This window comes from Ambystoma mexicanum, chromosome 2p (assembly GCF_040938575.1).
Source record: "Ambystoma mexicanum isolate Mex_15411 chromosome 2p, UKY_AmexF1_1, whole genome shotgun sequence".
NCBI lineage: Eukaryota > Metazoa > Chordata > Amphibia > Caudata > Ambystomatidae > Ambystoma > Ambystoma mexicanum.
Genome location: NC_090923.1, coordinates 602,824,721 through 602,846,414, shown reverse-complemented (window position 1 = coordinate 602,846,414; position 21,694 = coordinate 602,824,721). Strand labels below are relative to the sequence as shown.

The 21,694-nt window shown below is 45.4% G+C and overlaps 1 protein-coding gene across 2 annotated transcripts in view; it reads left to right on the top strand.

Moving 5' to 3' along the window:
• Positions 1–19,660, top strand: part of IFRD2 (interferon related developmental regulator 2) — a 206,769-nt gene extending 187,109 nt beyond the window's left edge. For both annotated transcript variants that reach the window (XM_069644127.1, XM_069644126.1), the window contains 2 exons: positions 15,816–15,911; positions 16,598–19,660. In XM_069644127.1, coding sequence (XP_069500228.1) covers positions 15,816–15,911; positions 16,598–16,678 — 177 coding nt within the window. In that variant the 3' untranslated portion in view covers positions 16,679–19,660. The remainder of the gene's footprint in view (positions 1–15,815; positions 15,912–16,597) is intronic.
• The last annotated feature ends 2,034 nt before the right edge of the window (positions 19,661–21,694 follow it).

Sequence of the window (21,694 nt, the reverse complement as noted above, 5' to 3'; positions counted from 1 at the left end):
TCGAAAAAGGGGACGTCGACAAGACGTATCTGTAACAGTATCCCTATAGTGACGTGCGTTGTACCCACAATCCCTAACGCGTCGAGGTCCCTCAGATTGTTTTTTTCCGCCCAGCTTCTGGTCGCCTTACGCGGAGCTCCTAGAGAGACATTGCAAATACTTACTACGGACCTTGGTCCTTAATTATACTTATTATATTGTTAAAGATCCCTCCCCTCGACGTTAGCTGTGAAGCTGTTTCTCCGCCGAGCAAGTTTTCGACGGAGGGGAAGAGACTGCGGAGATCCTTCGGCGCTGCCGAACACGTGGCCTGGCCTCGCCGGCCAACATACAGTAGGGAGAGTGGGGGTTCGAACTTTTATCTTCTCTTTGAGAATGTCTTTCTTTCTCCCCTATCTTTCCCTTGGGGTTGTTATCACCAGTTATTATTGCCTCAGCTATGGAGAGGACACCTTTTAAGTTTTGCCCACGCTGTAGGGGCAAATACACTTGGAAGGACAAACACAAGCTCTGTAATCGTTGCTTGCCCCTCGATCATAAGGACAGCTGCGCGGCCTGTAAGCTCTTGAAACCAAGAACTCTTAAAGAACGAAAAGTTAAGAGGTGGGCGCACTACGCTATGTCGAAGTCAGTTTCCTCACCCGCCGCCGCTGTTACAGAAAGTGACGAGGAGGGTGATAACTCGATGTCCGTTACGGAAGTCATTAACCGCCAGAAGGAGCGCTCGCGCTCCTAGACGTCCGTCCCCGGCCCCGACGGGCTCGGCTCACGCCCTGCTTATGGGGATGAACACCCCGGCGACAAGGACGCACATAGACCCCATAGGCCTAAGCACACAACCCACGGCTCTTCTTCGTCGAAGACGAAGGATCCATCCGCGCCGAAGGGGACGCAGGGCACTCCGGCGTCTACCTCAGACCGTAAGGGTCTCAAGCCCCACCCGCAAACGCAGCCGCGACCAGCGATTGGGCTTTCATCAAACACGGGCGCTACCTCAAAATCATCCGACGTAACGCTCCATAGGGCGGCTGTCGAGGAACAACGCGTAACGCAGGCAACGTCGACACCAGATTCCTCTACTGACAAACTCGTTGTCGAGAGCCTGCCGAGAATTGTTTCCGAAGACAAACGTAAGCGGACGACGAAACAAACGTCGAATACCGCACAAAAAGCTATGGAAACGCCGAAAAAGCGCAAGAGTAGCCAGGAACTGCCCCCTTCATCTAAGGGCACTGCTGAACTACCAGAGGGCGACGGAAACCTTTCTTCGACGTGGGAGCGTTCTAAGTGTTTTGAAGGTGAAGACACTGATTTCCCCCCTCTAGACTATTCAGGGGTCCCCCAGGAGACCCTTGAAAGACTCCATTCTTGTATGGAGAAAATGGAAAGGTTTTTGGGAAGCCAAAACCCACCCACACCCAAAAGACCAAGAGAATGGCCCCAAGATGACCCTAGGGTCAAGATTCCTAGGCTGTTTACCCCTTCTACAGACGCATATGACCTCACTGAAGAGGAGCAATACCTCCAGGAAGATGAGTGTTTGGGTGGAGAGGAAGAACATGAGGAAGAGGGGTTTGAAGAAGATCCTTACACTAGTGCAGGAGCTTTTGAAGAAGATACAGCTAGCTCGCAGCCCTGGCAATCCCCATCAGTGCACTCAGACCCTGATGTCTTTCACCCTTCTCCTCCCAAGGATTCACCTATTGGAAACACCTCTCCCATAGATGACCAACCTTCACTTAATGCACTATTGCGCAAGGCAGCAGCGCATTTTGAAATAGACACAGGGGAGACTCTTCCTGACATAGACTTTGTAGAGAAAGTTATTAAAGAAAAAGCCCCTGTTAGTTAGTCTATTCCGCTCCTGGCTTCTATAAAGAGAAGAGTAACTCCTTCCCTTTCCAATCCGGCCTTAGTCAGAGGGGTCAACCCTCGGATAGAAAAGCTCTTCAGCCCTTCGTCCTCTGACCCTTTGTACATCAGAGGACATTCTATTCCGGACTCCCTCGTAGTTACTAATACAAGAAAAAGAGCGGGGGTACCGCTATCCACTAGTGAGGCACCACCTGACAAAGAGGGCAAGAAGCTCTATGCACTTGGGAAGAGAATCACGACCTCCGCCGCCTTCTCAACTAGGATTGCAAATAACAATTCCCTACTAGCTAGCTACGCAGATGCACAGTGGAGCAAGCTGCGCAGCGAAGCAGAGGACGCACCAGAACTCCTGCGTTCACGCCTGTTAGCTATAATCTCAGAGGGAACTCTTGTAAACCAGGGCATCGTAAAGAACTCCTTAGATGCCGCAGAGACGGCTGGCCGTTCCCTGGTTCAGGGAATACTTCTCAAACGCCATGTCTGGCTGCGCAATTCGGGATTTAAGCCGGAAACCCAGGCTTCCCTGATAAATAAGCCCATAGAACAAACACATCTGTTTGGGAAAGCAGTTGATGAGGCCCTAGAACATGCGAAGAAAGAGTTTGTTACCATCAAGACTCTTGACCAAATTTCTAGGCCCCATAACAGACGCAGCTATGGCAATAGACGCTCCTTTCGTGGCCAACGCCAGCAGCAAAACCAACAGCAATTTTACTCTGCTACCAACTGGCCCTCTAACCAGGGTAACACCCAGTTCAGTCAAAGAGGCCAACGCCGTGGCAAAGGAAGAGGTCGCGGCTCCAGCCCCAAAGGTTCCACGCCCAATACCAACAAATGACCCGAAGATTCGGGTCCCCTCCCATGCATCACCGGTCGGGGGCCGGCTAACATCGTTCCTTTCAGCATGGGAGGGAATATCGTCAGACCGCTGGGTATTATCCACCATAGCCCACGGATACTGCATCGAATTCAACGGTTCCCCGGAGTACAGACCCCCACGGAACCCACGCATGACACCGGAACACCTCACTATTCTTCTTCAAGAAGTAGAAGAGCTACTGAAAAAAGAAGCTATAGAGGCTGTCCCCCTATCTCAGGTAACAGAAGGTATTTATTCAGTGTACTTCCTTGTACCCAAAAAGGACTTAACCATGCGCCCTGTATTAGATCTGCGCCCAGCGAACAAGTTTGTCAAACCCCAAAAGTAAGTAATCCCACTGTTATCACAGGGGGATTACATGACAACACTAGACATGAAAGATGCATACTTTCATATTTTAATGTTGCCAGCGCACAGAAAATACCTCAGATTCAAGATAGAGAACAAACACTACCAGTTCAGAGTACTACCCTTCGGGATAGCATCTGCACCAAGGGTATTCACGAAAGTACTGGCAGTGGCAGCGGCCTACCTGCGCAGGTTATCCATCCCGGTATACCCTTACCTCGACGACTGGCTCGTAGCATGGGATTCTTACGAAACATGCTTCTCCAATACCCAAAAGACCGTAGACCTTTTGTCCCAACTGGGCTTCTCCATCAATGAAAAGAAGTCCAGCTTAGACCCCAGCCAAATCAAACAATTCCTAGAGGCTCTAATTCGAACAAAGGACGGCCTTGTCTTCCCCTCCAACGAGAGGGTCCAAAACATGCTGTTTCAGATCCCCCATTATGTGGCAGGTCGAGAGGTGACGGTACGCAAAGCAATGCGCTTGCTAGGGATGATGGCGTCATGTATTTATTTGGTACCTCACGCGCGCCTGCGCATGCGCCCAATGCAAGAGTGGCTCTACAGCCAGTGGTGTCAGGCCAGCGGACAATGGGACGATCTAGTGGTGGTCTCGCAGACCTTGGATCTCTCGCTACGGTGGTGGACAAAAGAAAACCTGTTATTAGGGAAAACTTTTGCCACACCCGCAGTGGAAGCCACTCTAACCACAGACTCATCCCTTACAGGATGGGGGGCTCACCTATCCCATCAGACTGCTCACGGAGTGTGGACTCCGAGCTTAGCATCCAAGCATATAAACCTGCTGGAACTACTAGCGGTGTTCAAAGCCCTGAAAGCCTTTCAGGAACACTTACAAGGAAAGACAGTGATGGTCCTCACAGACAGCACCACAGCCATGTACTACCTCAACAAGCAAGGGGGCACTCACTCTCCAGGACTGTCCCAGAATATATGGAAGTAGGCTCTCAAACACAACATGTTCCTACTATCACAACATGTACCAGGGGGAACTCAATCTGCTAGCAGACAAACTCAGCAGAGACTTCCCCCTGCCCGAAGAGTACGAATGGCAATTGCACGAAGACATCGTCTTGGACGTCTTCACGCAATGGGGATTCCCGGAAATAGACCTGTTCGCAACTCTGGAGAACTCACAATGCCAAAGTTACGCCTCCAGGTACCCCCAGAACCAGTCCAAGGGGAACGGTCTGTCGATTCAATGGTCAGGGAAATTTGTTTACGCCTTTCCCCCGACTCCCCTTCTCAACAAAGTGGTGCACAAGATGCACCAGGAGCAGGTTACCATGATACTAGTGGCCCCAATGTGGGCCCGGCAGCCATGGTTCGCTCACTTGATGGAGATGTCCCTATCTCCCCCAGTGAAACTTCCCTGCCCGTACAACATGCTGTCACAGGACAAGGGCAGGACACTGCATCCATGCCCTCAGACCATGAACTTAGCAGCCTGGCTCCTGAGATCATAGAATTTGGACATTTACAACTCCCGCAGAGATGTATGGACATCCTCAGGGAAGCCAGAAAACCTAATACTCGCCACTGCTATTCTAGCAAGTGGAAAAGATTTGTCATCTGGTGTAGAGGTAAGAGCATCAACCCGGTTGACTGCTCTCCCACTAACATTGTTCTGTACTTGACCCATTTACTGGATTCAGGTCTAGTGTTCAATTCCATTAAAGTCCACCTAGCGGCACTTTCTGCATACACCACTTCCCAACTTAGTGTCGTGGTGGAAGATACCAGTTATCAAGGCCTTCCTGGAGGAGGTAAAGAGAATACACCCTCCGATAGCTAACCCAGCTCCCGGATGGGACTTAAATGTGGTACTTTCTAGACTCATGGGCCCTCCTTTCGAACCCATGCACAAGGCAACTCTTAAAGACCTCACTCTTAAGACTGCTTTCCTAATAGCTATCACCTCCATTAGGAGAGTAAGTGAACTACAGGCTCTTTCTGTACTAGACCCCTTCGTAACAGTTCACAAGGATAAGGTGGTTCTACGCACACACCCAAGGTTTGCACCAAAATTAATCTCGAAATTTCATGTAAACCAGTCAATAGAACTACCAACGTTCTTTCAAAACCCTTCCAGCTTGGGAGAAAAAAGTCTGCATACACTAGATGTACGCAGAGCTGTCATGTTCTACATGGAAAGAACCAGACCACTGAGAAAGACTAATCAGTTCTTTGTCTCTGTGGCAGCAGGAAGAGAAGGAGATGCAGTTTCAAAGTCCACTATATCTAGATGGATTGTTCAATGCATCACTCTGTTAAACTCTTGCTAAGAGAGAACTACCCTTCAAGCCAAGAGCACATTCCACTCGAGGCACTGGGGCTTCCATAGCGTTCATTGCAAATGTTCCCCTTGAGTCCATCTGCAAAGCGGCTACCTGGAGTTCTGTGCACACCTTTACAAAACACTACTGTCTAGATGCACACTCTAGATCTGACTCCCAGGTGGGACAGGCAGTATTAAGACACCTTTTCTCTACTGTTCCTTCTCAGAACCCACCGCCAACTCCGGGTACTGCTCGCTAGTCTATGCACAGCATGTGATTCTAAGCAGATAAACAAACATCAGAAGACAATGCATTACTTACCGTAAAAGCATTTCTGATGGTTGTATCTGCTTAGATTCACATGCGCCCACCCTTCCTCCCCGCTCGGATGGAAGGAACATAGACATCCTTTTCTATATTGCTCTCTTTTCTGTACTCACTCACGTCTAGAAGGCTCCCTCAGGGCAGAAAAATACAAACAGAGGGACCTCGACGCGTGAGGGATTGTGGGTACAACGCACGTCAATATAGGGATAGTGTTACAGACACGCCTTGTCGACGTCCCCTTTTTCGACTACGAAAAACAAAATGCAATACTCCGCAGTGACCACTGGATGTCGGACCTATGCACAGCATGTGAATCTAAGCAGATACAACCATCAAATGCTTTTACGGTACGTAATGCATTGTCATATAAACTAACCCAAGAACACGTAGACAAACACCACCTGCTGGACCAAGCTCAAATCGGTTTCAGACCAGCAAGAGGAACTACTTATCCATCTGGGACGACCTCAAAACTAACGCAGACTCGCACTACTTCAGCCCTTATTCTGCTCGACACCTCTGCAGCCTTTGACCCAGTTAGCCGCGACACCCTGACCAAAAGACTAGGAAATATAGGCACAACAGACACAGCATTACGCTGGACCAAATCATTCCTAACAGACAGAACAGAAACCGTATGGATGAGACCTTCTAAATCCACTCGACGAGTTAACGACTGTGGAGTAACGCAAGGATCCTCACTATCTCCACTATATTTCAACATCTACCAGACTTCGGTCATCAGAATCTTCAAAAAATACAACATTACATGTTACAACTACGCAGATGACACTCAGATCATATACAAAATCAAAGACACTGATGCCGACCATTCAACCCTTACCGACTGTCTAAAAGAAGTACTCGACTGGATGGATGCCAACAACCTGAAAATTAACCCAGGAAAGACTGAAATCATGATCGTATCCAAAGACCAAGAGAACAAAACCACCATCCCATGGCCTACGGAAATGGGAAACGCACCAACACCATCGAAGGTAGTAAAAAATCTGGGAGTCCTAATGGACAACAACCTAACCCTGGAGCCACAAATACATGCAACAGTGAAGAAATGCTTTTTCCTCCTCTGGACGGCAAGAAGAATTCTACCTTTCCTCTCCGCGCACAAAACACTCACTATCGTCGCCTTAATCATGTCTAAAATAGACTATGCAAACAGCCTCTACCTCAGAATACCTGAATACCTCCTGAAAAAAATGCAACGGATACAAAATACAGCAGCAAGACTACTCCTCATACTATCCAGAAGAGATTGCATCACTCCAGCCCTAAAAACCCTACACTGGCTCCCAGTTAAACATTGCATCACCTTCAAAACAATGTGCATAACGCACAGGGCAATCAGTGGACAAGGAGCAGAATTCCTACAAAAGAAAATAAGTCTACAAACCAGCGAGACCCCTCTGATCGAGCAATGAAATCTGCCTGGAACTGAAACCAAACCTCAAGAAAAAACTTGGAGCCACCTCCTTCTACCACTTAGCAGCAAAAACCTGAAACAACATCCCAAAGGAAATGAGAAACACTGAAGATCACCTAAAATTCAGGAAATCACTAAAAACCTGGCTCTACAACACCACAGACTAAACCTGAAAAACGAAACTGGTAAAAAGGATAACTAAACCGAAAAGACCCAGACATCCCTGACCGGGGAGAGTAAAACCCACGGCGGATGGACAGGAACACAGGCGGCACACACGGAGACTGAGTCAACTAACCTAGACAATCCCACCAACGCTTTCGCCCGCCCTGTAATTTAATTACCGCCAGGTACCACGTTGGTGTGGAATTATCGAGACATTGACAATCCCCCCACTACCTGAGAGGTTGTCATTAGCAGATGCACTGGCCACTAGAGTCTAAATTGAGGATAAGGGGAGCCATGAGAGAGCATGTTAGAGGTGGGGGCAAGAGGAGTAAGGAACCTGTAGGCCAGTCAGACCCAGATCAGGACAGAGCCGCAACAGGGGAGATTACGCAAGCCGAGCGCTTCAATTCAGGATAGAGATGCAAACTAACCAACCCTACTAACAACTTCCCTTTCTGCATACACCTCTCAAACTCCAAACCAAACACAAACAAAACCTACAGCACAACAAACCGCACAAACTTCACTACATTGCAACGACAAAACAAAAACACACGTAGCCTTGCACAACAGTACACAACGACTACCGGCCGCAAACACCCCAGGCCCAGCCAACGGACCCACCGTGCTGAGGCCGCCAACAGCACATCACTGCTCTCTTGCATTTTTCCTGCTTCCTCCCACTAACTCCACCCCCCTCTCCCTTTTCAGAGCCGCCAGAGCGCCAAGGGACCACTACGGTGGTGATAGTGCGCTGTACAAATGTCCTTTAACATTAACACCAACTACGGGCAATGCTCGCTAGTCTATGCACAGCATATGATGATTCTAAGCCGATTCACAAGCATCAGACTACATGCATTACTTACCGTAATAGCATTTCTGATGATTGTATCTCCTTAGATTCACATGCGCCCACCCTTCCTCCCCACTCGGATGGAAGGAACATAGACGTCTTACTACTACTTCTCTCTTTCTGTACTTGCGATAGTCCTAAGGCTCCCTCACAGCAGAAAAAATACAATCAGCGGGACCTCGACGTGTGAGGGATTTTGGGTACACTACACATCACGTTAGGGATAATGTTGCAGGCACGCCCATGTCGATGTCCCCTTTCGATCCTCGAAAGTCAAGATGCAATACTCTGCTGTTACCACTAGGTGTCGGACTATATGCACAGTATGTGAATCTAAGCAGATACAATGATCAGAAATGCTATTCCGTTAAGTAATGCATGTCATACATATGATCCATACACTATGTATTGTAAAAATAAATTGTATAAGTGCAAGTAGGTCCAGATTAATATTGGGGGAAAGAAGTACTATCACATTATATATAACCAAAATTATAAAAACACACTATGCTTGCAGGTACATAGACCAAAGCATATAACCGAATTTGGTACACCTAACAGTAGTTCTAGGAAAGTCCAAACCAATGATTACTTTTGGATTACTTTACAAGGGTAGTAGAGCCTAACTGTTGTACCGTGACGCTTAGCAAGCAATCCTAGTAAGTCAATTGAACAATATACTTTTCAAAATGGTGCAACTTATTCCACGAACAGTATAAACCTATAACTCTTATTCAGGATAAGTTATTCTAGGGGAGTTGGATACTGGGATGTAATATTCAGTTACAGTTGCTTTTCAGTTAACAGACTAAGGGAAGCAATAACTTGACGACTTATATTTGGATGGCACACAACTTTCAAGGTAAGTAAAACCTCTATAATCTTTTTGTAAGGCGCTGCCAGCAACCTAAAAGATAAGTATAACCTAGGCAGACTTATTCTGGACAGGCTAACAGGAAAAGCACGACCCAATTGGGCACACTCATGCAATTATCCTAACAGGAATAATAAAGTGAAACCCACAGCATTACTTTTGGTAAGAGGGGAACCCAATTCACAGGTGAATAGGTTAACATTCTATCCACTTCCTGTTCGAGTGCTGAGACAGTTTCTAAGGAAAGTAAGACTTTGAGAATACTTAAGGCACCCAGCTTATTCAAGGTAAGTAAATATTTTATATACTTTTCAGAATGGCAGAACATATCTAAGGTAAGTAATAACTTTAACTATTCACTTTAAGAGTTTAATGTTACCAACTAACTCTTTTACAATTAAGTACACTTTTCAACAAACTTTCTACTTTTCAAGGCAGACCCTTTAACGTATCCAGCCCTTCCCAATTTTAGTACATGAGTTCTCTGAAGCAGAAGAGGGACCCTAGTGGAGCCAGCTGTAGACAGCGTGAGATGGGGCTCAGTTGTAGGCGAAGTTCAGAGTTCCAGAGAAAGACTGTTCAAACACGTAAGTATTTTACGTTCTTGTTAGTTGAGTGTCCAGGGACTTCAGAATGGCCTCGGTGAACAGGACGAGAAACCACTGAATCACAGAAAACACCCCAAAACTACCAGGAATCACAAGAGACTTAAGGTAAGTAAATACCCAAGCCAGCACAGTACCTCAGAACAGAAGATTTTGCAGCAGGACTTCAGGATCTGTAGCCAAAAACCCAGGCATTGCATTCCTTGTCAGGACGACAGAAAACGGGACCCTGCATGGGCTTTTTACCAGGGATCGACACAGAAGGCTTCAGGCAAGGGTTTTTGTGGCTGGATGCTGCTCTGTGGATTTGGCACATTTTTTCAGGAGCACAGAAGGAATATCGCCGGCCGAATTCTTGTTGTTTGCCAGGTCCAGCACTCTGGCGAGGGGACTTTTTGGATTCTCTGGATGGTCTAGCATGATGCCCACAAAGTTTTAGCAAGATTTGGAATTTGAAAAACGGTGCACTGAACAATGGCTCGAGGTCCCAGGGTATCTGGGTATTGCAACCCTGCAAGGTCTCAGCACGACGTGGGATCGCTCAAAATGCAGGTAGTCTTGAGTCCGTTGGGTCTCACCAGGCTGTGGGTCGGGGTCGTTGGTCCCCATGTTGATTGAAGGAAGGGCTACCGCAGTCTCTGGTTCCACAGCAGGCTCTCTGGTAGCTGGAAATAGTCTCATCCACGTTTCCTTAATCATTCTCTTTGGGTTTGGTTCCAGTGGTCGACTTGTCAGCAGCTTCCAGGTTCAGAGTTTTTATCAGGAACTACAGCACAAACTCTGCTTTCAGAGCCCCCCCCCCCTCCAGAAATGGGCAGCCTGGCTGTCCAATCAGGACAGCCAGCCCCCCACTGGGAGTTGTTCCGTTTCAGGCAAGGTGGAAGACCAAGGACTGTTGAGTTTTGTACTCCTCCCTCGCTTCCTGGTAAGAAAGGGGATACATGGTATTCACCCCCCTTCACCCCACACCACCAGCTCGCCCCATAAGGCAGGGGTGTGCTGGCTCACTTTATAAAATGTAAAGGGGGACGAAAATACATCTTTACTACTTGGGAACTGTAGTTCACCCAAGTACATGAAAGAGAAATTAACAGGGGAGCCGTTAGGGGCAACCCAGCCCAAGACCGAAAGTTGTAGGAAACTATAACATTAACCATACACTATGGAGAGACATAAAAAGAGTAAAAGACTAGGTGAGAGGGGGGAAAAAGATTCCCTTTCACCGAAGGACAAGGTAAAATAACTAGTCAAAGCAAAATGGTCTGGGGTGTACAAGCACACAAACAATAGCAATGCCAAAGTGACAAGTTTGACATGCAGCTAGGGCCATGGGAAGTGGGCACTTTTCCATCCAATTACAGTTGGCAACATGCATCCTTGATAGCTTGACCTGTAAGCTTACACGTTTCTGAGGAACAAGCACTTATGCTGTTTGCCCAAAAACATACATATGGCTTGATCACATGTCAACTCTGGCTTCACATTTAGTGGGATGGCACATCACATCCCTGTCCCAGAGAGGTCCATGCACCAACATGACAGTCAGAAATCATGCACATGTCCATGCTCAGCGCATGTGTGTGGATGGACTCACTTGCAGATGTGCAACAGAGGTGCCCCATCCAGCTGTGAGGTAAGGTGCTTGCCTGTGCAGCCCTGTGCATTTAGTGTGCTTTTTAAATATAATTTAGTTTTTTCCTGCCTCTTTTTCTTGTTTTCCAGGCCGTTGCCTTGCCTGCCTCTCCTCCGACACTTTGTATTGTATTTGTCATTTATATGGCGCCCTTTCTCCCTTTGTATGGCTTTGATGTGCTTTGTGGTTGAAACGCCCTTGTTGACCGTAGCCCATCTGTGGGAGTTTGTAACAGTTCATTTAAAGATATGTGTGTGCATTTTGACAGGTTTGGATTTAGCAGCCCAGAGGTCCAGCACGTGGGCAGTGCCTTTGGTGGTTTAGGATGGAGTGCTAGTAACGGAGATTCAATGTTTTCACAGCTAGACCAACATTGTTCATAGGTTGTCGCTGTATACTAATGGCAGAGGTGTTGAGGAGGTACGTCGGGTTTCAGTGTGGACTGCTAGACCGGTATTGCCTAGTTATAGCAGCATTCTAGTGTGCATGGATGGGTGGTTGTGCATGCGGCCTGTGTCCATAGATGTGGTGCAAGGTATATGTACCATAAATGGCGGCGTTCATCTTCAATGTCGTTTTTCTAGGTCCAGCGCAATTGATTTCGCCAGTTGTGGTCTCCCTAGAATGAATGTCTCAACCATGGGAGAGGGGCCCGGAGAGACAGGGTTGATCTACGATAGTCTGTGGGTGAGGGGGCGGGTGTAATTTGTCATGGTGTGCCGCTGCAAAGGCTGTCTTCATTCGGTAAAAGTTTGGATGGATCAGTGTTAGGTTTCGCCAGTGTTTGTGTGCCTATCGACCATAGAGTGTGCGAGGGTTTCAATTGGAGAAAGGCGAAAGGCCGGTTTTGAGGGCCTTTCTGAATGCCAAGTGATTGTCAATGTTGCCGATGTGCTGGTGTAGAGATTTCCAGATTGGCACTTAAAGAGAGAAGGAGGTTCTTCCCGGTCTGCGGGAGTTGTAATGTGGGACTACTAGGAGAGATGCTGTGCCAGAGGCGAGTGTCTTTGAGGGGTGGTAGCGAGTGACATTGTCTTGGAGGATCTCCGGGCTGGTGTTGTGGATGGCACTCGAGTGATGCACATGGCTGTAAAGGTAGTGCGTCGACCAATAGAGAGCCAATGGAGGACTTAGTGTAGTGTTTTCTGGGAGGGAGGCTAATGAGCATGTAGGCAGCAGCGTTTTGGGTTCTTTGCAGTTTTCTTAGCTGAAATGCAGGTGCGTCTTGGTAAAGGCAGCTTGCATAGTCTAAATGGGAAAGAATGATGGCAGAGAAACCATGAGGTATGGGAAGATGCACCTGAGGATGCGTAGTTGGAAGCAACTGGTTCTGGATACAGAGTTGATCTGTTGGGAGAGGGATACATCAGTGTCCAGTGTAAATGCAAGGTTTTTCACTGAGGCAGAGGTTGCCGGGAGGGTGGGTGTTGCTTGGGGATTGAGGCAAGGGAATAGGTTTGGGAAGGAGTGCTGTTTTCCCACCAACTTCTTTGCGTTTTCCCAGGATTGAGGATGAGGTGGTTGGTCATCTAGTAGTCCCTATCCGAGAGGCAAGATGACGGGTCTGAATGTTTGGAGCCTGGTGATTTGGGGATTTTAAGGATGATCTGAGTGTCTCCTGCAGAATTGTAGCATGTGTGATTGTGGTAGCAGATGAGTGCAGGGAGTGGGTTCAGATGGATGTTGAAGAGGGGCGAGAGATGCTCCTTGTGGGACCTTTTGGTACTGGTCGTGAAGTAGAGGTGAAAGGGTGGAGGAGCACGATTTGTGAGTGATTAGAGATGAAAGGGGAGATCCAAGTGAGGGCAGTGTCTTTGATTCCTAAAGAGTGTAGCCTCTCCAGGAGAATGGTGTGGTCGATGGTATTGAAGGCGGCAGAGAGGTCAAGGAGAATGAGTACAGCGCAAACTTTCTGCATCTGCTGTCGTCCCAGACACTAGGGAGGACAGAGGACAGGGTCCAGGAGGTTGTTTGCTTCAGTGAAATGGCCAAGCTGCTTATATTTATTTATACGCCCAAACCCAGGGGTGTCACTGCGTATAAACAAATACAAGAGTACAGTACAGCTTTCTGGTTATAAAGGCTTAAAGTTGAACCGTTCTAGACTGTAGCCTAGTGGGTACAGTGCAAGTATAGGCTGAAGTAGTCAAACTTGCAGATATACAGTATGACACGTGGTTATAAGCAGGACTTAAGCAGTGGGTAGGTTAGAATTTGTTGAAAAGCCAGGTTTTTCGTACTTTCTTTAAGCGGGTGTGAGAGGGCTCCTTTTCTTATTTTCAAGGGGAGCGAGTTCCAGATTCTAGGAGCTGCTCCAGGGAAGCTGGAGCCTCCTGTTGAGTTATTGAAGCAGGGGGATGAGTAGGTGAGTGCTAGAGTTGGATCTGCATGATCTAGTTACCGTTTTACGAGAGATGCATTGATTTAGATAGGGGCATTTATGTGTGGTGGTAAGTATTTTATGTAATATTCTGGCTTGTATGGGTAACCAATGTACTTCTCTCCTAGTCTGTGATATGTGGTCCCTTTTTTAAAATCCAAGTGCTGCTCTTAAGGTTTTATTTTGTTGTGCGGTCCATGAGTTTGGCAATGTTGCAGGTGTTGGCGCTGGGCCAGTAGTTCTGGGGGAGTGTCAAGTATAGGCTTTTTGAGGAAGGGTTTGATTTAGGTTTTTAAGGCTTCGAGGAAGGTTCAGGATGTTATGAAGTGGTTGAGGATTTAGCGTTTCCCCCTCCCCAGTGCTGATTGGGCCTGTGATCAATATCCTAGGCAGCCCCACCAGCTTGGGGCATCCAGGCACAAGGCAGCTCCAGATGAAGCAGCCACAGTCCGTGTTTGCCTGTGTTCGCCTGGGAAGCCTGCAAAAAAGTGACAGCGAGCTACAAATCCAATGAACCATCATAGCCATCTCCTGAAAATTAAGAAACCTTCCCAAATTGCCACAAAAATGGAAGGACACTAATAATTTGTGGAAATAGAAAAAGATGTGGATAAGGCTGCATGCAAGAAGCTAATTAAAATATAAAACCTCCTGATTATTCAGCAAAGGGTGGGGAAACGCGTGTAGAGGTCAACATGAGGTCAATCTATTTAAAAGTTAAAGCATATCAAAAGTGAACTAATAAATGGATAGGACATTAGGGCAATGTAAGAAACTGGATATTGAAATTGTCGAGAGTAAAAAATACTTTGGTTTAGGAAGAATTTTGGGAGAGTCTGATAAACATTGATTGTAGAAATTTGGAGAAGTCCGATACCATAATACATTAATGTTTACTTTTTCATAAGACATTGATTCAAAAATAATGAATTAGTTTCAAAATCTTCAAAGACGAAAGATTTTGTATTCTTTACTACTTTGAGGCTATATTGGAAGTAATCAATATAAATTTAAAAGATTTGTCTAATAGGCCCTTTGCTGCAATATAACTACTCAAATTTGGGACAAGATCTAAAACAGTCTTGAAGTTAATAATTGTCGTTGAGTTGCTTGTAGCCCCTCTTAAAAGTATTAGTCTTTATTTACCTTGAATAGCTGCTGCTCTTCTAAACTTGTCTCTGGGTTGTCCTTTCCCTGAAACTACTTTCAGAGCACTTCTAAAATAGTCGGTGTTCATACTTCTCATTGAGTAGCTTAAGGCGCCTCCAGAAAGTATACAAGTTACTTTACTAGCGCTGAACTGTTTTCTACAAAGTAATTGTTACCAGGTGTATACTTGTAACTGGGTTGGTTTATTAAGTGATTTCTGTGAGTGTTGCTGCACGATTGACCGGGCCTACTACCCTTAAATTATAATCTGGTTTTACTCCCCAGGAATAGCTGACCACCATTCTGAATGTGTTATAGGTTTGACTCTCCTGGAGTGTTTATTGTAATCCAAATAAGGTTATAATTTGGGTTGTAACCCATACTGATTGAGTTGGTTTTTTATAATTGTGTTTATATGAGATGTTATAGTGCTTCCCCTAGATTTCTCTTGGCCTACTTGTATTTAAATAAACCCTTTTTTATTTTTGCAATACATGTGTTTAAGTGTTTCTTTGGACCATATGTATGCCACCATTTATTTGTACTAAGATAAGCCTTGCCTGCTCTGTCCATGCTCCGTAACATCAAATTTAGTAGTCCAGTGTTACTTCAACAAAGTCTTGTGAGTTAATGACCTAATTGGAGCTGTAGATGGTCTACCGGTACAATACAAATGTTTTAACCAAGTGTTTTTTCAATCACTTGATTTCTAAGCAGTATGCATGTCCTTCATTGAAGTCCTGTTAAAAACAAGCATCTTGCCCTATTAATGTCCAGCTACTACCAATAAGGCAGTGTCTGGGAAATGCCTAGCCTTTGCCTACAGAAAAGTCAAAGTTGTTGCCTTTGATAATGTTTGTTACTCCTTTTGCAGTCATTGTACTAGTTGGATTGCAAGGGGCAGCATTGTTGTCCAACTGAAAGCTGCTGCAAGAGATTGCTACCCTTCTCGTTTAGAATGTGTTTTTTCTCCAACTAGAACAATGAGCTTCTTCGAGATATTTTGGAACTAGGTCCCCCACTGGTGCTGGATGCAGCTGCAATCAAAGCCAACAAAATCACGCGTGTGGAAAAGGTATGCCATTAGACGAGTGCTTTAACTATTGACATTGCAGTCTTTGATAACAGAAAGTTACATCTATTTTGTTCGGAATGCCACAAATGCACAATGATTTCATGGAGTTTCCATGAATATGTGGTATCATTTTAAACTAAGTCATACAGCAGTTTGGGAGACTGCAACAACATTAAGATTTAGTAGGTGATTCGAGAATGGGAATGGCAAGAAAGGAGATTCCACTCATTCTCTTGTTGTCTATTGTCGTGCGTGCACAGTTGGGCATGCATTTTAATCCCCTCTTGAACATGGTTTGCGCGTCCTGCAGGCTTAGTCTCAATTCATGCTCTCACTAGCGTATTTTATTTTTGAAGCGATAGACTTGATACCACTTCAGGTGGTTTTGAGTATCTCTGCAATGTCCATGCATCTATCCTGTGTGGTAAGTAGTGACCTAAGGCTGCTGCAGTTGGGGCGTATGGTGAAATTCTATCTGGCCTTTAGGCTTTCTCTTGTCTGTGCAACAAAGATTACACTGAGTACATCTGTTATGCTTGCTTTGGGCTTATTTGTTTGCTTTCAAACTTTTGTTTTGTTAATTCATCTTGGAGGTTGATATCTGCCTGCATTGATGATTTTTCTTTAACTGTTTCCCCCCTTGTTTTTATTACAAATCCTCCTTCCTGGGCCTCGCTCCTCTGCAGCACATGTACAACTCTGCAGCCTTCAAAGCACGAACAAAAGCTAGGAGCAAAGTCCGAGACAAGCGTGCTGATATAATGTGACCAGGCTAAGCCTAGACTCCCAACCTCCAATCAAGGCCACCTTATTGCTGGCAAGACTCAAATTCTGACTTCAATTGCCAACCACTGTTACCAAGAAGAGATGACGCCACTACAGCAGGAGGATGTCATCTCACATCTGACATAATATCTGAAAACGTAATGTCTGGCTACACCGCTCTTCTTTGGAGGTGCACCCTCTAACCTCGGAATGTCTTTTTATACATCTTTTTAAAAACCTCGGTCCCTGATGGGACAATTCCAGGCCTCTAATCATGGAGGCGGTGGGTGACAATGGACTTAAAAGGGCAGCCGGACACTTCAGATGTTTTTTTTTAGGAAGGATGGACTGTTTTTAATCGATTTGGAAACATACTTGAAAAAAGGAGGATTTCAATTGCAACCAATTGACCCCAAAAACGGCTTTGGTTGACTTTGCTGCTGTACCAAAAAGTTGTTCTGCATCTTTCCCTATGTTTTAATTCTGCTACTTACACTTTCTTTTACAAATTAGCTATTGTTTCCTGTCTTGCCTACAAGAGCGTGTGTTTTTAGCTTCTCTTGCAACTGTTTTTGGTGGTGTTTGATGGATCCTGCTCTATGGTTCTCATCCCACTACAACCTTTGTGTCTGTCTGCATGACTCTCGTTTGTATCACATGTGCTGGTGGGGATTCCTTCCAGTGCCTCTTACCAGAGACGTATTGTGCACACACAATCCTCCCCACAAGCAAAACACTAAACTGGCACGCTGGGCTCATTTGATGGTCCATTATGAAGTTACATGTCTGCCCGTTCCGTCGTTAACCTCGAGCCCATCTGCCTTTTCAGTCTGCTTTTTCAGTACGATCTACTAACTAGTACCCAAGGAACTTGCTCCTGTTTTCTCATCTGTGCCTCAGCCTACCGACATTTTAGCACAGTTATGAAAATGATGCTATCAATGGAAAGGGGGTATTTGCACTTCCCATTCTAACAAGTAGTGTTCTCCCGGAATACAGTAATTCATGCATATTCGGTAACAAAACTTGAGTAATCACTATTTCAAATTCTGAGGACAAAAACATGTATAGCCCTGGGAATGGCAACAGTTCTGTTACTGGGCTGTTCCGGGTTTTTGCTTTAGAATGTCCTGCATGGATTTGATAATTTGATGCAAGGATTCATTTTCGGCTATAAAAGGGCTATTTGGAATTCCTAATAGTGTCGGTGCAGTTCCAAACCAAATCTTGCCTCAATATCTCAAAAAAAGAAGAAAAGGACTGGACGTGTGTGGCTTTTTTGAGACATCGTGTCTGGTTGACATGTACATATTATAACAATTATTTTTCATTTAATGGTATAGCCTCACCCAATTCTAAGGTTTTATCTGAACTGTACTATTGTATGGGCTCATTTTTCAGTATTTACAATTAGTAAGTTACATTGGCATGATGTCTTCATTTACAGTGCACATTTTACCTTAAAGTACTCGTATTTGAAATCTGGATATAACTTGGCTGTCTTCTACGGCTTAATGAATATTTCGGTCAGAAGGCTAACACAACTGGAGGAGCTGGTCTCCCAAATTAGTGTGGTTGCCCACTGGCATGTTTCGTATGCGGTTCATACGAAATATGCCAGTGGCCAACCGCAATAATTTGAGACCAGCTCTGCCAGTTTTGGCCCTAATATTTCTCATGTGGGCAACCAAAAAGAGCATGTGTAGTACTTCCAAGCAAGACAAGAAATCCATGTACAAAACCAATTGGGACCATGTTGATTTTTGGGCCACTGATGGGGTTAATATCTACTCCCAACATACACAATGGAATCAAGTCTACCATTATTGCAGAGAGTAGCAACCGTTTAGTAACTAGTGCGACTCTAAAACGAAGGCAGCATAACTTGGTAATTAACCTCCAAATATAGTTGAGGTCTCTGGTGCAAGAAATGACTTGGAATGTTTCAAGGTTAATGTTTTTCTTTTCATTTTACAGAGACACTCCCATGCATTGTTGTGGGGGGTCAAACGATTCCCTTGATGCACCTTATGGAGCAGAAACGGAATTATAAATAAATCTTCAATTAAGTGTTGGGGGCATTCTCGAAGGATTGTTAAGCATGTGGCAATCACTTCCTTTATACCTGCTAATTAAAAGGCCCCGCTCTGCATTAGGAATTACTTGCAAAAAAAAAGTCCTCCAATTTGCTTCTACATTGTGACTTGTCAGAAAACCAAATGAATACGGAAAAATGTGGGCGAAATGAACTATTAAATGTCTTCCCGCTGACACCAGTTGGTGTTCTGATTTTAAATGGTTGATGTTTTCATTACTGTGCTCTTTCTTGAGGGTGCAGCAAATGAGTGCATCTTTCTTATCAATAGTTAATGGGGCGTGCTAAGTAACAATGGACCGTTTTAAGAGCGTTGTGGAAATAATGTCATACTTTGATTGCACCTACTCATGCATTTCATTGATTCCCTTGTGCTGGACTGTCCCGCCAGCGCTGCGGTCTTGTACCTGTGTACAGGAGCATGCAATATTCTACGTTATTTATTGTATTCTGGCGATCAAGATTTTCAAGGAATGTAAATGTATGAAGTGACATGGATTTGTTTTACCACGGAATGGCCTGTTCTTGTAGTGGGTTGGGATAAAGAGCCTTCCTTTTACACGAGCCTCTGCACAGGTCTGTTTTTGAATCAAACCATCATTTCTAGTTTACCTGTGTGCAATCACTGCAATTTCTGATTTGCCTTACTTTGGTTTTCCGGTCCAGCTCAAGCTATGTTCTTTCCTCATAGCCTCAGAGTTCATGTTTTTCCCATAAAATAATGCGTTATTGGGTTGCTGATCGATTCCACCATAGGATAGGAGATTAGTTTCTCTACCTAAAATATATTTTTTTAAAAATCCACATTGAAAATGATAAAATGGACACAGGCTGGTATTTATTATTTTTTTTTTTTTAATCTGTGGGAATAAAGATATTTAGAAACTGAGTCGTTTGGAATTTCTTGTGGCCATGCCAGTCTTGCAGTATGTGAGTTTTGTTGTTTGATATTTAAATGTCCTCTTCCTTCTTACCCACCTTTCGACAGTGTAAACTGTATTTTGTACGATGCCAAAATCCTGTAAGCCGCAACTAGATGTGGGTGTAGTTAGCTGTGCATGGATCTTTTCTTAATGAAAGCTGGACAGACACATGTTTTGAGACGCAAACTGTAGAAGGTATGTAGCACCAAGGTTAGTTTAGAACTCAAGTATTAAAAAGTCAGCTTTTGGTATTTGTATTGTTCCGTGTGGTATCTTAGCATGCTGCCGAAGCAGCTTAAAATGTGCTCGATTTTTGTACAATTTATTTTATTCACATTCATGAAGGGCCATTTAATCAAAGTGTTATCCTTCAATTTACAGAGCAGTGTTAGTCACAACTTGAAGGCAAAACCATGTAACTATGGTTATCTGGTATTGTATGAGACCGGCACAGAACTTTGTTTCCAGTGTGTCCTTTACGGTTCCGGGGAACAATAGACTGCCCATTAATCTATAGTATTTCCATCAATGGCAAGGCACTATTAGTACTGCCTAGTGAGGGAATGGATTTCAAGAGTGCGCCTTCTGTGGGAGACTATTTGTGATTTCTATGGAATTTTATGTTCACATTAGCTAAAGATGAATGCATTTGATGGTGTGTCCCTTTAGCTATTCCTGGCATAACCATATTAATAGCCACTGACTGCATTTATTGTGTAAAGGGGAAGAATACCAGCTTTGCCAAGGCCATGAGAAATGCATTACCAAAGAGAACTGCAAAGGGACGTTGAATAAATCCCTGCATTCATCAAAAGGTCAGTGAGGTAACGTCGAAGCAAAAACCATTTAGATGTGCACAGGCATTTGTAAGTCTAACGTCCTAATCTGTGACACGCTGTCATTTAGTGTTCTGTATTCTCTGGCAAGGATTAGGTTTCCCCAGGACTGGTCCCAAGGATATCCTATAGACTTAATTTACTCTCTGGAAACAAGTATGTGGGCATATTATGGTTATGGCCTTCTTGAGACTGTAGGTTAGAGCTCGGAGCTAGGATGACTGGGATTGATGGCTGACTTCACATTGTATTTGCCTGGGAAGAAGCCCAAGAAGATTTGCTTGTTGCTACCGCTGCGGATTGGGTGTGCGACAAAGTTTGAAATCTGCAATGATATGACAAGTAATTTAGAATGTGCTGTACACGTTTGTAGGTGCGACAAGACGGGTTGGTGTGGGGGGGTTCGGAGGGAGGATTAGCCAAACGATCTTACTAGGCCTTGTCATTCAGATTGTGCACGTGCACTATCGCAAAGTGCAGTTGAAGGGGACTAGGGGTGCAAGGGGGGCAAAGGGGAAAGTGCAATCGGGGCAACATTTCTCCAGGTAAGTGCAAGGAGGTGGGGGACTAGAGGTTACTGCTATAGCGCTTAATGTGCGACGTGCGGGGAAGATGGATCAAGAGGAGCCAGGTACCCAGTGAGACTGAGGGTAACCAAGCAACCAGTTGGCACAGCAGACATGTAGGTCAGCAGGGGAAGGAGGGAGAGCAAGCAAAGGTTTTGAGATGCTTCCAGAATTTCAGGTGGGCTGGCTCAAGTTTGAGAGGGGCAGGGATGCACCGGCAGAGGAAAGTGATCTACATTCAGCCTGGAGAAGCGTCTGACCCTCGGAGTTGGAGGCAGCAGAGCGAAGGACATGAGTAGGAAGGCAATTGGGAAGAGTGTTTTTAATGTAGTGCAGGCCCCGGCCACAGAAAGCCTTGTGGACGATGCAGAGGCTGTTGAATTTGATCCTTGCAGCCAGGGGAGATAGTTCAGGGCTGGAGAGATACGCTCCCTGGGCTTGTGGCCAAGGATAAGTCTTGCGGTCCTGTTCTGGATTAGTTGCAGAGGGCATAGAGTAGAGGAAGGCGGATTGAGAAAGCAGCTGTTACAGTAGTCAACCTAGAGAGAACCAGGGCTCTGGAGACAATGAGCTTCTGGGGGAAAGTGAGAAAAGGAAG